General features: G+C 45.9%; 2 protein-coding genes across 3 annotated transcripts in view; both read right to left on the bottom strand.

Annotated features, from left to right (window-relative positions):
- Nucleotides 1-2,903: 2,903 nt before the first annotated feature.
- On the bottom strand, nt 2,904-4,949 carry LOC136942613 (ras association domain-containing protein 10-like). Its single transcript, XM_067235605.1, has one exon. The coding sequence runs from the start codon at nt 4,709-4,711 to the stop codon at nt 3,314-3,316; it is 1,398 nt and encodes a 465-aa protein (XP_067091706.1). The 5' UTR covers nt 4,712-4,949; the 3' UTR covers nt 2,904-3,313.
- A 1,338-nt stretch (nt 4,950-6,287) lies between these two features.
- The window catches only part of LOC136942614 (transcriptional enhancer factor TEF-1-like), a 34,802-nt gene continuing 27,854 nt past the window's right edge, over nt 6,288-13,235 (bottom strand). For both annotated transcript variants that reach the window (XM_067235608.1, XM_067235606.1), the window contains exons 11-13: nt 10,513-10,653; nt 10,112-10,264; nt 6,288-9,096 (exon numbers count right to left, since the gene is read on the bottom strand). In XM_067235608.1, the coding sequence (XP_067091709.1) occupies nt 8,983-9,096; nt 10,112-10,264; nt 10,513-10,653 (408 nt within the window). In that variant the 3' untranslated portion in view covers nt 6,288-8,982. The remainder of the gene's footprint in view (nt 9,097-10,111; nt 10,265-10,512; nt 10,654-13,235) is intronic.

Genomic DNA, 13,235 nt, shown 5'->3' on the forward strand with positions numbered 1-13,235 from the left:
ACTGGTGTGCTGTGGTTGATGAAGTTATCGTGCAGGGATCTAATGCGGCTTGGCGTAGAGTAAGAATGACTCAGGGCCTATAGCAGGCTGGCCTTTACTTATTCATGTGCTGGATGTCTCCCATGGGGTGGGGGTCGGGGGGGGGGGGGGGGGGGGGGTTGTCTGGCTGGGGTTATGATTGAAAGGAAGTCCAGGGGCCTGGAGGGAATCGCTGAAGCCGAAGAGAGATTTTTATTCCGGAGAGAATGGAGAACAGGGTGTCAACAGAAAGGGAGTGTTACCCCCCCCCCCCTCCCCCCCTTGAAAAACTAGAACGTTTTCTGTGTATGACGAAGGGATATCAGGGGAGCGGGAGGTTAAATGAAGGTGTAAATATCTCATTATAAGTTCCCAGTTCTCTCTCTCCTCTGCACCCAGAATGTGACTCTCGGTTCAGCCCCGATGAGCTGCAGAACCGAGCCAGGATCTCCTCGCTACGCTTTTACACTACACATAAAAACTTCATTCATTTTGTGATTGGGTTGTGATGAATCATTTTCATTAATATCTTGGGAACGGAGGAGGGAAGATAGGGAGGGGACAGAGGGAGGGGAGAGAGGGAGGGAGGGAGGGGGGAGGGGGGGGGGGGGGGGGGAGGGAGGAGGAGGGAGAGAGGGAGAGAGGGAGAGAGGAGAGAGAGAGAGAGAGAGAGAGAGAGAGAGAGAGAGAGAGAGAGAGAGAGAGAGAGAGAGAGAGAGAGAGAGAGAGAGAGAGAGAGAGAGAGAGAGAGAGAGAGAGAGAGAGAGAGAGAGAGAGAGAGAGAGAGAGAGAGAGAGAGAGAGAGAGAGAGAGAGAGAGAGAGAGAGAGAGAGAGAGAGAGGATATAGGAGGAAGGGCAGGGAGGGAGGGGAGAGAGAGGGGATATAGGAGGGCAGGGAGGGAGGGGAGAGAGAGAGTTTTCCTCGGCAGGTTCATGCGATGAGGCCATGCGAGGACAAGCCTCCAGGTACCAGCTAGAGTTTCAGGCTTATCTTATACTAGCCCGGTCGTTGCCAGGAGATGGCTGCCTTATCAACCTAACACACAACACAGAGTTTGCGGACCCTCACATGATTTTAAGAATAAGGTTTAAACGACACATACGGTGCCACTATTTGACTGGCCGGTGTCTATCTCTATGAGCATCCCTGTTTACATACAATTACACACAAGCGCACACACACACACACACACTTGTTGGACAGATGTTGCTGTCTGCCTCGTCTAATACACCCTGAGTTTATGGGGTTGTTTGTTTGTTTCTTGTTCGAAACGTTTTCATAACATCCTGCTTAGTACAGGATTACCCAAGCACAGAAACCTGAGAGATGGGACTGTGTGTGCTCTGTGAGAGACTGGGGACGCTACAGGACTAGATCACATGCTTCAACAGCCAGATCTTATCTACGGGATCGAAAATCTACCGCTGTTTACTATCAGTTTCAGTCACGGAGAGACAGCGATCTCCGTGACGACTGGTTATGGCATCCTGGTTATATGAGTGCAGGAGACGCTTTGACGGCCTAATCCGAAAATAAAATATGTGGATTATAGATGTAAAACCAGACTAAATTGTCACTAAAGGGTATCCGGGAGCAGACTAATGTTATACAGGACATACTGTATTTCTGTCTGTTGTCAAACAGCTGACGTTCACACATAAGCCCCTTGCTGTGATGCCTTTGTCTCACACACACAAACACACACACTCTCACACGGCTCTCACAAGCAGTTATGTAAGCCTTAGAGTGTGAAGCCCTGCCTCTCGTGCCTGGCAGATCACCAGGGGGTCACCACAACAGACACACACACAGACACATTTAATCTGATACTCATTCAAACACACACACACACACACAAATACACATGCACACACGCAACCAATGCCCGGACACAAAAGCAGACTTGGTGATTAACAAACAGATAAAGATGAAATCCTATTTCTAGTCAGGATCCTAATTTGACTTGCTCAGAAACCAACCGAACCACAAAAACATATTTGACTCTGTGGTCCAGGTCCAGGCCCTGCGCCAGGTCCTCTCGACTGTAACTGAACCAGACTACAGTTGATGATTGCCAAGGAACTGGAGGGAAAGTCAGTATCAACTACATGGATGAATTAAACAAGCTAGGTCAGGTGACAGGGCTAGTCTGACAACATTAGCATGAAATGATCTTAGCTAAGTATCCTTCCATTAAACTTTACTTTCAGGCACTCTTGCTTATCTTTAGGCTACCTCTCTCTATCCCTCTGAAAACCCCCTGCCCCCGTTCGGTCACAACCTACATGTTTTAACTCCATATTGCAACAGATGATGGTTTGAACTACAGTGCCTCAATGCCTCAGACTCGACCGATCACTGCCCCTGCATTGCGTACAGCTGAGAGGAGGAGTGTTGGTCAATGTGGCAATGCTAATTATAAAGCACTTAGAAAAGCCGCTGCGTTCTCGCTGTCTGGCGTGGAAACTGTTATTTAACAGTTTTTGCTACCGTAATAGTCTGGAATTCGCACGGTTGGTTTGTGAACAGTCGTCGTCGCCACCACACACATGTGCACTGCAGATAAGCTATTCTTACAGCATTCCGCTGTAGAACAGAGGTTCCTTTGGAAAGTTCCGTCGGCATTAGCTATACCAGACCTGTGACAGGTATGCATTTCCACTTGTCATAATTAATGCAGTAGTTTACGCGTCACTGGTTCTGAAAATCCAATTAACTACAACCGTGCATGACAAACACATCGACCAGAACATAGCAAACTGCCGAGGCGTGGGCGCTTGCACGCCAGGAATGCTGGTCAACTTCTGTCGAACATTCTCACAAGTAAACTTGATTATAGTTACCTTTCACGCACAGAACTGAACAACACAAATTGAGCATGTTTTTACACTTTAATTCCATAATTAAGTTCATGGCTATACGCTGAATGGCGCTACCGCTGTGTTATGTATCAGTGCCGGCGTAAAATCCCTAGTCTAGACATTGTTTATATAAATAATACTTGTGTGAGTCAATAGCTATAGCTTTTCACACGTGTCACCATTTTAGCATCAATTTTTCAATTATCTTAAATATTAGCTGGGTCAATAGCCAAACTAGGTATCGGTGGTACTTCAATATACACAATTCCTCATAGCTTTTTTTTTTGTGCATTGGCAATGGGTACAGACTTGCTACTATACTGTGTGTCCATGCTGATGTACAGTAGTTTATTATTCTTGGAGAATCACACTGCCCCTGAGTTTGTAGGTTGTTTGCATACACTTTAAAGTTATTTGAGTTCTCCATCCAAGTTAAACCAGTGACTCGCACACGGGGGGATTGTCTGAGTCTTGACTATGCATTGAGCTTAGGCCGGTGTCCGAGTCCTCGTCGTTTGTGTTGCAGGTCTTGGATAGACCCCGAGCCTGCTCCACCCACCCGCTCTTTTCCAGGGATGGCAAAATGTCAGCCTCGGTAACAACGGACTCCTCTTCAACAACCTCGGTAAGTTTCTCCTCCATTAAATCCATTGCGTCTACTTTGGCCATCAAAGCCGTTAGCTCTTTTTCTTTCGCGTCCCATAACTCCTGGCTTAAGTCCAAATCACCCCTAATAGCCTCTAAATCCGTGTTCAAACGGAGACCGATGTATAAACTTGTGTCTAGCTGTGTTTTGATTCTCTCCTCCTCCACTACCAAGTCGTTCTCCGATAAACTGTCAACATCTGTCTCCGCGGGCCCGGAGGTTGCGCCAGAGGACGGAGCTGCAGCAGCTGCCGTACTCAAGTCCACAGAGTCGGCTAAACTGTCTGTATCTTTGCCCGAGAGCTCATCCCGTCGTCGTTTCATCCACCTTTGGTTGAGTTCTTCTTGGATCTCACCTGTGATGCTCTCCATGAGCGCCTCGCGCTCAGTCAGCTCCTCCTGAAGCCGAATGACCTCTTCGCATCTGCGCGCGTACTCCTCAAATTGAGCGATGGCCTCCGCTGTGCACAGGATGTCCTTCTGTGCTTTCGAGACAGTTTCCGAACTCGAGTCCACCATGTATGTGTCCTGCACATAGTTTACGCCATGTCTTTTAATTCGGTCAAAGTGTACTTTAGCCTCGTACCTGTCGATCTCTCTGTCTAGTTCTGTGACCCTCTGGATCTGCTGGCGAATGGTGTGGTCCTGAGATATCACCAAGTGCACCAGGGTCTCCATTTTCTCCACAGAGGACTTGTCCTTGGTCACAGACTCTTCTTTCTTTTTGTTGATTTTGTCCAACTTTCGAAAAGCTTTTCTGACAATTCGCCGTTGCTTTTCCTGGGTGATAGCCATAGTGACCCGCGGCGCTCCTTTGAAAACGCACGGGCTGTCCTTGCTCTGAACGACGCGCGCCTCAGCACTCCTTGGTCCGTTGTTCGGTAACGACGCGTCCGTTTTCACCAGCACAAACCTCACGTTTTCCTGCTCATCCCCCCATGCGCTCCATAGACGGAGGATTTTCGTTTTGTTGGGTAAGATCCTCTCGAACCCTCTCCATTTCTCTACTATGCAGTAGGAATGTGGCGCGCCGGACAGCATCCCCGCGGACGCACCTTGCTGCAAGTTCTGATCTTCCAGGAGAACTTTCACAACATCGGCGCTGGTGGTGCGTTTGGATAGCCCGGAGACTAGCTTCTCCTCTCGGCACACCCAAACCGAGATTTTGCATTCGTCTGGATCCATACCTGGTCCAGGAAAGAGACGTGTTCAATAAATCCTTATTTTTTTCCCTCTTGCCTATAAACTCGTGGTCCCACTTTCCATGCCAGGAGGAAAACAGTTCACAGTTTTTTCAAAGAAGCATATCCTTCCCAATCCTCTTAGTCCTACATTGATTTCCGAGGAAGGCAGGGCGCCATCCGATACTTTATTGATGGGAACATCCCCCCCATTTTCCAATCCCAGCCGTGAGCGGTGAGAAGAGCGTCCTTCCTCGCCTTGGAGACGCAGTTCTATTCTGAGGCGAGAAGTTTGGAGCCGCACTCGAGTAGGGAACGCCCTCTGCGCGCAACGGGACTCTCTCCTCCCCAAGCTCTCCAAGCGCGCTCTCTCGCTCTTTCTCTCATGCCCAATCTATCCACGCTCTCTCTCTCTCTCTCTCTCTCTCTCTCTCTCTCTCTCTCTCTCTCTCTCTCTCTCTCTCTCTCTCTCTCTCTCTCTCTCTCTCTCTCTCTCTCTCTCTCTCTCTCTCTCTCTCTCTCTCTCTCTCTCTCTCTCTCTCTCTCTCTCTCTCTCTCTCTCTCTCTCTCTCTCTCTCTCTCTCTCTCTCTCTCTCTCTCTCTCTCTCTCTCTCTCTCTCTTGATCACATGACACAACAACTACTCGTAAGGTTTTTTTTTCTGCTCTGCTGCCGAAATATATGGGCATACCATTTTTTAACTGTAGGCAGTAGTTCACAATAGGCTATGCTAATACAAACAGCATAACTAGATTTGTAAAAATGAAATAGGAACAGTATGGCATTAAAAGGGGAATATACACAATTGTCTGGATCTCCTGTTTTCTATAGCACTCATGTGTTAACCATGATTGACCTTTGACTTTTTAAGTCAGGCTATTTCAAAGTATTTTAAGGTCGAGAATATATGCATAAAAATAAACCACAAAAAACGTTTTTCTTGTTTGTTTTTCCCCGCCGGCGATTGTAGAGCAGGATTGTTGTCCCAGTGTAGGCTATGTGTACATATTAATACCCGTGCCGGGGGGATTACCCTCCGCTGACCTGGCAGGAGGTCGGGATGTCAAGTTTGTTGATGAAATACGACTATATCCCCTGGTTAAAGGTAATCACACCAGTGTGTTCTCTGTCTCCTACGTCAAACCAGGAGATTTAGACAAAGAGGATTGACAAAATAGGATAGGATATGAATGAATCAAATTAATTCCGAACAACTATATTCTGGACGTGAGCACAGTGTTAAGTTTAATGTGTGGGCCTAACTGGTTGACAGGATTTTACAGCTCACCCAGGAAACTTCGGAACGTATGATAAAGGTGATATTCGTGATACCTCAACATAGAACAAGATTTCTGTGAAACAGAAACAGCAATTTCATAACAAAAACAATTAACCTGCCTCACATCTTTATAGGCCACCATTGTTGTTATTCATAAGATGACTTTTTCGTATTATATCGTTCCTCAAGTTCTTTTGGTACAAAGACGCCACCTGCTGTTTTAAACGAGTTTTGCGCATTTGTTGTGGGAATAGAAATAGAAAACAATTATAAATAAATTTAAAAAAGGAAATAGATCAGAACTGCCTGTTTATTTCAATTGGCTATTATATGCATACAAAGTTTCTAGAAACCTATAAAATAACTAACATTTTAGCAATGAGGAAAAAGTTACAAAGCCAAGAGCGGACCCTGTGCAGTGACAACACACAATTATTATCCTCAAAATTCCCACTTTCAATCCTTAAGAATATTAGAGATATGAAACATTTGTACCAAACTCTGAATACATTATCTTATTTATACAAAGCACCTTTTTAAAATCTTCTGCACACAAAATATACCGTTCAGAGGCAGACCAAGGGTCAAAACTCAAAATATTTACTTTGAGGTGCACTTGAAAAGTTCTCCCTCACATGCCAGAGCCAAGCATAGCTTAGCTAAGTCTTATATGTGGAACACATATTTGACTCAGGTCTGTCTTGAGATGTACACATGGAGCACAATCAAACAGAACCTGCTGTTACTGTGTTCATCAATAAATCTTACAGAGTTAGTGTCTGTCACAGGGAAATACCTCACAGCTATGGAACCAACTCGCTCAACATTTTCAGAAACACAAGGACAGACAAGTATACTTAGAATAAATCAGGTCCAGGACTGTTCTGATTGGCTGTTGGGTCTTAGTGTGGGGTGATAGGTTCATATAATGCATACATATGATTGTGACATGTCATTTTCCCCAGTAGTGACATTCTAGCAATTCAGGCCAAGTAAAGCCTCCTCTCATCTACCTCTGTGACATTCATATAGTGACGTCATAAAACAGCCACATTAGGAATCTGCAATTGGGGTTCAAGCCCAACGTCCGCAACATTATGAAATAAAACAACTCAACGGTTGAGATTGTTTGTGGTTGTCGACACTTACGCTCCTTCAAAACCAATTGAACTCAAGATGTAGCTATACTAGAATACAGTTCTACTGACGTGATGACAATTAAGACAATGACTGACAATTAAGAAGCCTGAATTGTTTTACTGTGACGGCACAGGAGAAGGCATTCTGGTGATCTCTTCCTTTCATGTCGGAATTTAATTCTATATTTGGTTTTTCCGTCCTCGTGTCTTTTCTCTCGAATGTGAAGTGTCCTGACCCAAGGCACATCCTGCTACTCTGCAGACCTGAACCACACCGACGCCTGCTTGTTTCTGTATTTTTGGTTTTTGATAGGCAAGGCAAAAGTATTTCTGTTGTGTACGTTATCCAGAAAAGAAAAACTCCTGTGAATTGGGTAATCGTCTTCTCTAGTCCTAACTCATCACAGTTGTCCCTTTTAAGGCTTGAAGTCCTGTGTGACCCACGGGCAGAGAGGCAGCAAGCGGAGTAAGGCTGGAGAGGCTCAAGCACTGTCGGTCACAGGTGGGTCCCTTTCATCAGCAGGTCTGGAGGCATCCATCGACTCCAGACTGAGTTGTTTTTGCGGAGCTGAGAGGGTATGGGTGGGGGGTGACCAGGGGTGTGGCAGTGATGCTGCCAAAACTCAGCTAATCACCGTTATTCTACACTACCATAGAGAGGAACCATCTAAGTGCTTTAGGACTCCTCCGCAGTACTCTATGTGCATGTGTGGGGATGCATCATGATGTCCGCTGTTAAGTTGCCTCAACCCAATAAAGTTCTGTGATTTTGAATTAGTGGGACTTTTAGCAGCTCAGAACAGAGATGGTTAGAGATCTCTGGCTTGCGCTGGCAGTGCTATGTGTTCCAGTGCGTCTGCTGAGTGTGTACAGTTCATGACTCTGACCGGGCAATCCTCCCAGGGCCTTCTCTCTGCCTTACCCAGAGAGAACTGCTGAATGGACCACCTGAATTTGCTGTGTCATTCATTTTTTCGGTCTGTTATTGTCACTGGAGTCGCAGAAACAATTACCAGCATCGGTCACAGTCTCATATTATGTACAAGTTTTACAGAAGTGGATGTCTGGACTAGTAATAAAATGTCAAGCATCTATTGTCTTTGGGATATTTTTTGTTGTCACATAGGGGTGTGACAAAGGCCAGAGGCCTTGACTAGTGTTGTGTTTACCTCTTCAAGAAAGGCTTCTTTAAATGCTATCAGCTTCTAGCAGTGATCTTGGCATTATACCAGACCTGGTTCCATATAGAAGGCCTTCCAATCACCTCATACAATTGTATTCCATGTTCTAAATTCCTGTTCTCAGTCCTTGAATGTGTGCTAGGTCACATTCTAGGCTGGGTCTACTGGTAGCAACCTAATTATGTACATAAAGAATCTAAACATAAATGTCACAACCACAAATTTACAGCTGCACTCATACACGTATACATTAAAAAGACAACAAAATAAAATAATAATTATATTATTGTCCATAATAGATTTCACCCCTATGTACCCACAGAGGGTATGGTAGTAGTCTGTAGTGGAGGCACAGCCTGTTGACACAAGGTTTCCAGTCTTTCTGTAGTGTAGATCCAATTCTTCAAGAGGTTGATTCATGTCTAGCCCACAAGCACGAACAACAGCAGCTATACACAGGTCATTCTGTCCACCAGGCCTCTTTATGATCACATACAGAGCAGAGAAGCCTCCCTTGGGCAGAGAAGTACCTCTCAGTCAATCATTCGGTCTGGATCGTGTGTGTGTGTGTGTTATTATTCCATGGCCAGCTGGTAGATGTGAACGTTCATATGTAGTGTTTATTACACAGAGAGAGAGAGAGTTTAATCCCACTCTGTGAGTGTGTGTGTGTGTGTTAATCCTTGACTAGCCTATAGATGTGGTGCTGGGCCCCGTGCTCGCTGTTTGACACCTCGAACACGCAGGCCATGCACAGCAGCGTCTCCTGGGTGTCTCTGTTGGTCACCACCTGCAACACAGAGAGGCAGGCATGAACGCTGCTACATGCTACCAGACAGTCTGTCTGTCTGTGTCTCAGTCTGTCTGTCTGTCTGTCTGTCTGTGTCTCAGTCTGTCTGTCTGTGTGTCTGTCTGTGTCTCAGTCTGTCTCTCTGTCTGTCTGTGTGTCTGTCTGTGTCTCAGTCTGTCTGTGTCTCAGTCTGTCTGTCTGTGTCTCAGTCTGTCTCTCTGTCTGTCTGTCTGTCTGTCTGTCTGTCTGTCTGTGTCTCAGTCTGTGTGTCTGTCTGTGTCTCAGTCTGTCTCTCTGTCTGTCTGTCTGTCTGTCTGTCTGTGTCTCAGTCAGTCTGTCTGTCTGTGTCTGTCTGTCTCTCTCTCTGTCTGTGTCTCTGTCTGTCTGTGTCTCAGTCTGTCTCTCTGTCTGTCTGTCTGTCTGTCTGTGTCTCAGTCAGTCAGTCTGTGTGTCTGTGTCTCAGTCTGCCTGTGTCTCAGTCTGTCTGTCTGTCTGTGTGTCTGTCTGTCTGTCTGTCTCTCTGTCTGTCTGTCTGTCTGTCTGTCTGTCTGTCTGTGTCTCAGTCTGTCTGTCTGTGTGTCTGTCTGTGTCTCAGTCTGTCTCTCTCTCTGTCTGTCTGTCTGTCTGTCTGTGTCTCAGTCAGTCAGTCTGTCTGTCTGTCTGTCTGTGTCTGTCTGTCTCTCTCTCTGTGTCTCTGTCTGTCTGTGTCTCAGTCTGTCTCTCTCTCTCTGTCTGTCTGTCTGTCTGTCTGTCTGTCTGTCTGTGTCTCAGTCAGTCAGTCTGTCTGTCTGTGTCTGTCTGTCTGTCTGTCTGTGTCTCAGTCAGTCTGTTTGTCTGTCTCAGTCAGTCAGTCAGTCTGTCTGTCTGTCTGTCTGTGTCTCTGTCTGTCTGTCTCTCTGTCTATGTCTCAGTCAGTCTATCTGTCTGTGTATGTCTGTCTATGTCTGTCTGGCTGTCTGTCTATGTCTGGAGTGCACACTGATGTCAGGACCCTGGCCCTCCAGGGTCGACTCACCAGCAGGATGGTGAAGTTCTCCAGCACGCTGTTCATCATGTACTTCTCTGGCAGGTGCTTGAGCTTGTGGATGAAGTTAATCATGTACTCGCACATGGGGGAACGGTTGAGGCGATACACGAAACGTCCGTTCTCAAACCTGGCGTACTCCGTCTAGGAGGGGGGAGGGGGGGGGGGGAGAGGGAGGAAGAGAAAGAAGGAGGGGGGGGGGGAGAAGGGAAGAGAAAGAAGGAGGGGGAAACGGCAGAAAACGGGGGAGGGGAGAGAGAAGGAGGGAGGAGAGATAAATGGCCGTCCTTCCGCTTCACCTTCCTAGTCTGCACGCAGGCAGGTGAACCACAATGCCGTGGCTCCACTCCTGGTCTGCCCTCCTCATGACCGAGCCCAGAGAATCTTCTTACCTCCACCTTCTCCACCACCTGCTTGCCAAAGGAGCACACCTTGGTGGAGCAGGTGATGGTCATGTTCTCGGAGCTCTCGTACTGGCTCGTCACGCCGTAGAACGCCCCAGAGTCATCCTGCACGTTGCAGTTCAGGTCCGCCTGGGGGGTCAAACACAGGTCAGGGGTCAGGGCACCGACAGCACTTAAAAGGGACAGTATGTATAAAAAAAAATCGATAAAAAAAAAGAAAAGTCCTAGGACAAGGCTGCCCCCAGGTGGCCAGGACAGGTACTCTAGCTTGACATTCAGAGAAATGTCAAACATTCTGTGAAATGTTTTTATAACATGTAATACTATTCAGGACGAGTCAAGGAATAAACAACATTGCCACCAAGTGAATCGTACCTGTAACTAAATAGATAGAATCGTAAATAGAAACCTCAACACTTGTCTAATGCAATGTTCTGTCACAGAACCAAAAGCTTCTCGGACATCAAGGTCAGTACACGCACGCAGGTCACGTCCATGTGAAAAAGCACGGGAGAGAGGAGAATACTAGACACTTCAAGGCTGAGTGTGTAGTATTCAGAGAGAGAGAGCAGTCACCCCGTTGTTGTTCGGTAATAAGGTTATATACAGTTAGGTCCATAAATATTTGGACATTGACACAATTTTCATCATTTTGGCTCTGTATACCACCACAATGGATTTGAAATGAAACAATCAAGATGTGCTTCAAGTGCAGACTTTCAGCTTTAATTTCAGGGTATTTACATCCAAATCAGGTGAACGGTGTAGGAATTACAACACATTTGATATGTGGCCCCCCCCTTTTTAAGGGACCAAAAGTAATTGGACAATTGGCTGCTCAGCTGTTCCATGGCCAGGTGTATGTTATTCCCTCATGGGAGTTCGTTATTTCATTGACAAGGAGCAGATAAAAGGTCTAGAGTTCATTTCAAGTATGATATTTGTGTTTGGAATCTGTTGCTGTCAACTCTCAATATGAAGTCCAAAGAGCTGTCTCCATCAGTGAAGCAAGCCATCGTTAGGCTGAAAAATCAAAACAAACCTATCAGAGAGATAGCAAAAACATTAGGTGTGGCCAAATCAACTGTTTGGTACATTCTTAAAAAGAAAGAACGCACTGGTGAGCTCAGCAACATCAAAAGACCCGGAAGACCACGGAAAACAACTGTGGTGGATGACAGAAGAATTCTTTCCCTGGTGAGGAAAAACCCCTTCACAACAGTTGGCCAGATCAAGAACACTCTCCAGGAGGTAGGCATATCTGTGTCAAAGTCAACAATTAAGATAAGACTTCACCAGAGTAAATACAGAGGGTTCACCACAAGATGTAAACCATTGGTGAGTCTCAAAAACAGGAAGACCAGATTAGAGTTTGCCAAAAAACATCTAAAAGAGCCTGTACAGTTCTGGAACAACATCCTATGGACAGATGAGACCAAGATCAACTTGTACCAGAATGATGGGAAGAGAAGAGTATGGAGAAGGGAAGGAACTGCTCATGATCCAAAGCATACCACCTCATCAGTGAAGCATGGTGGAGGTAGTGTTATGGCGTGGGCATGTATGGCTGCCAATGGAACTGGTTCCCTTGTATTTATCAATGATGTGACTGCTGACAAAAGCAGTAGGATGAATTCTGAAGTGTTTCGGGCAATATTATCTGCTCAGATTCAGCCAAATGCTTCAGAACTCATAGGACGGCGCTTCACAGTGCAGATGGACAATGACCCGAAGCATACTGCGAAAGCAACCAAAGAGTTTTTTAAGGCAAAGAAGTGGAATTTTCTGCAATGGCCAAGTCAATCACCTGACCTAAATTCAATTGAGCATGCATTTCACTTGCTAAAGACAAAACTGAAGGGAAAATGCCCCAAGAACAAGCAGGAACTGAAGACAGTTGCAGTAGAGGCCTGGCAGAGCATCACCAGGGACGAAACCCAGCGTCTGGTGATGTCTATGGGTTCCAGACTTCAGGCTGTCATTGACTGCAAAGGATTTGCAACCAAGTATTAAAAGTGACAATTAGATTTATGATTATGTTAGTTTGTCCAATTATTTTTGGTCCCTTAAAAAGGGGGGGGGGGGGGGCACATATAAAATGTGTTGTAATTCCTACACCGTTCACCTGATTTGGATGTAAATACCCTGAAATTAAAGCTGAAAGTCTGCACTTAAAGCACATCTTGATTGTTTCATTTCAAATCCATTGTGGTGGTATACAGAGCCAAAATGATGAAAATTGTGTCAATGTCCAAATATTTATGGACTTAACTGTATATAACCTTATTACCGAACAACAACGGGGTGACTGCTCTCTCTCTCTGAATACTACACACTCAGCCTTGAAGTGTCTAGTATTCTCCTCTCTCCCGAGCTTTTTCACATGGACGTGACCTGCGTGCGTGTACTGACCTTGATGTCCGAGAAGCTTTTGGTTCTGTGACAGAACATTGCATTAGACAAGTGTTGAGGTTTCTATTTACTTATATTTTATGATGTATCTAGTTCTGAGCATGTATACATGTGCTTCCTGACCCGGTCGCGGAGTGTGAAGGAGGTTGATAAAAGCCTTTAAGACAGCGTTAACTGAAGCTGTTCCGCTGGCTCTGGCTATCAAACAGATCCTCTTTTGTGAGCAACATCTGCTGTTTCACAGAAGCCCTAGGCACAGAGCCCCTGAGACATGTAGTAAATATTAGAGAGAGGGAGCG

Source organism: Osmerus mordax, chromosome 4 (assembly GCF_038355195.1).
Source record: "Osmerus mordax isolate fOsmMor3 chromosome 4, fOsmMor3.pri, whole genome shotgun sequence".
In the NCBI taxonomy this organism is placed as follows: domain Eukaryota; kingdom Metazoa; phylum Chordata; class Actinopteri; order Osmeriformes; family Osmeridae; genus Osmerus; species Osmerus mordax.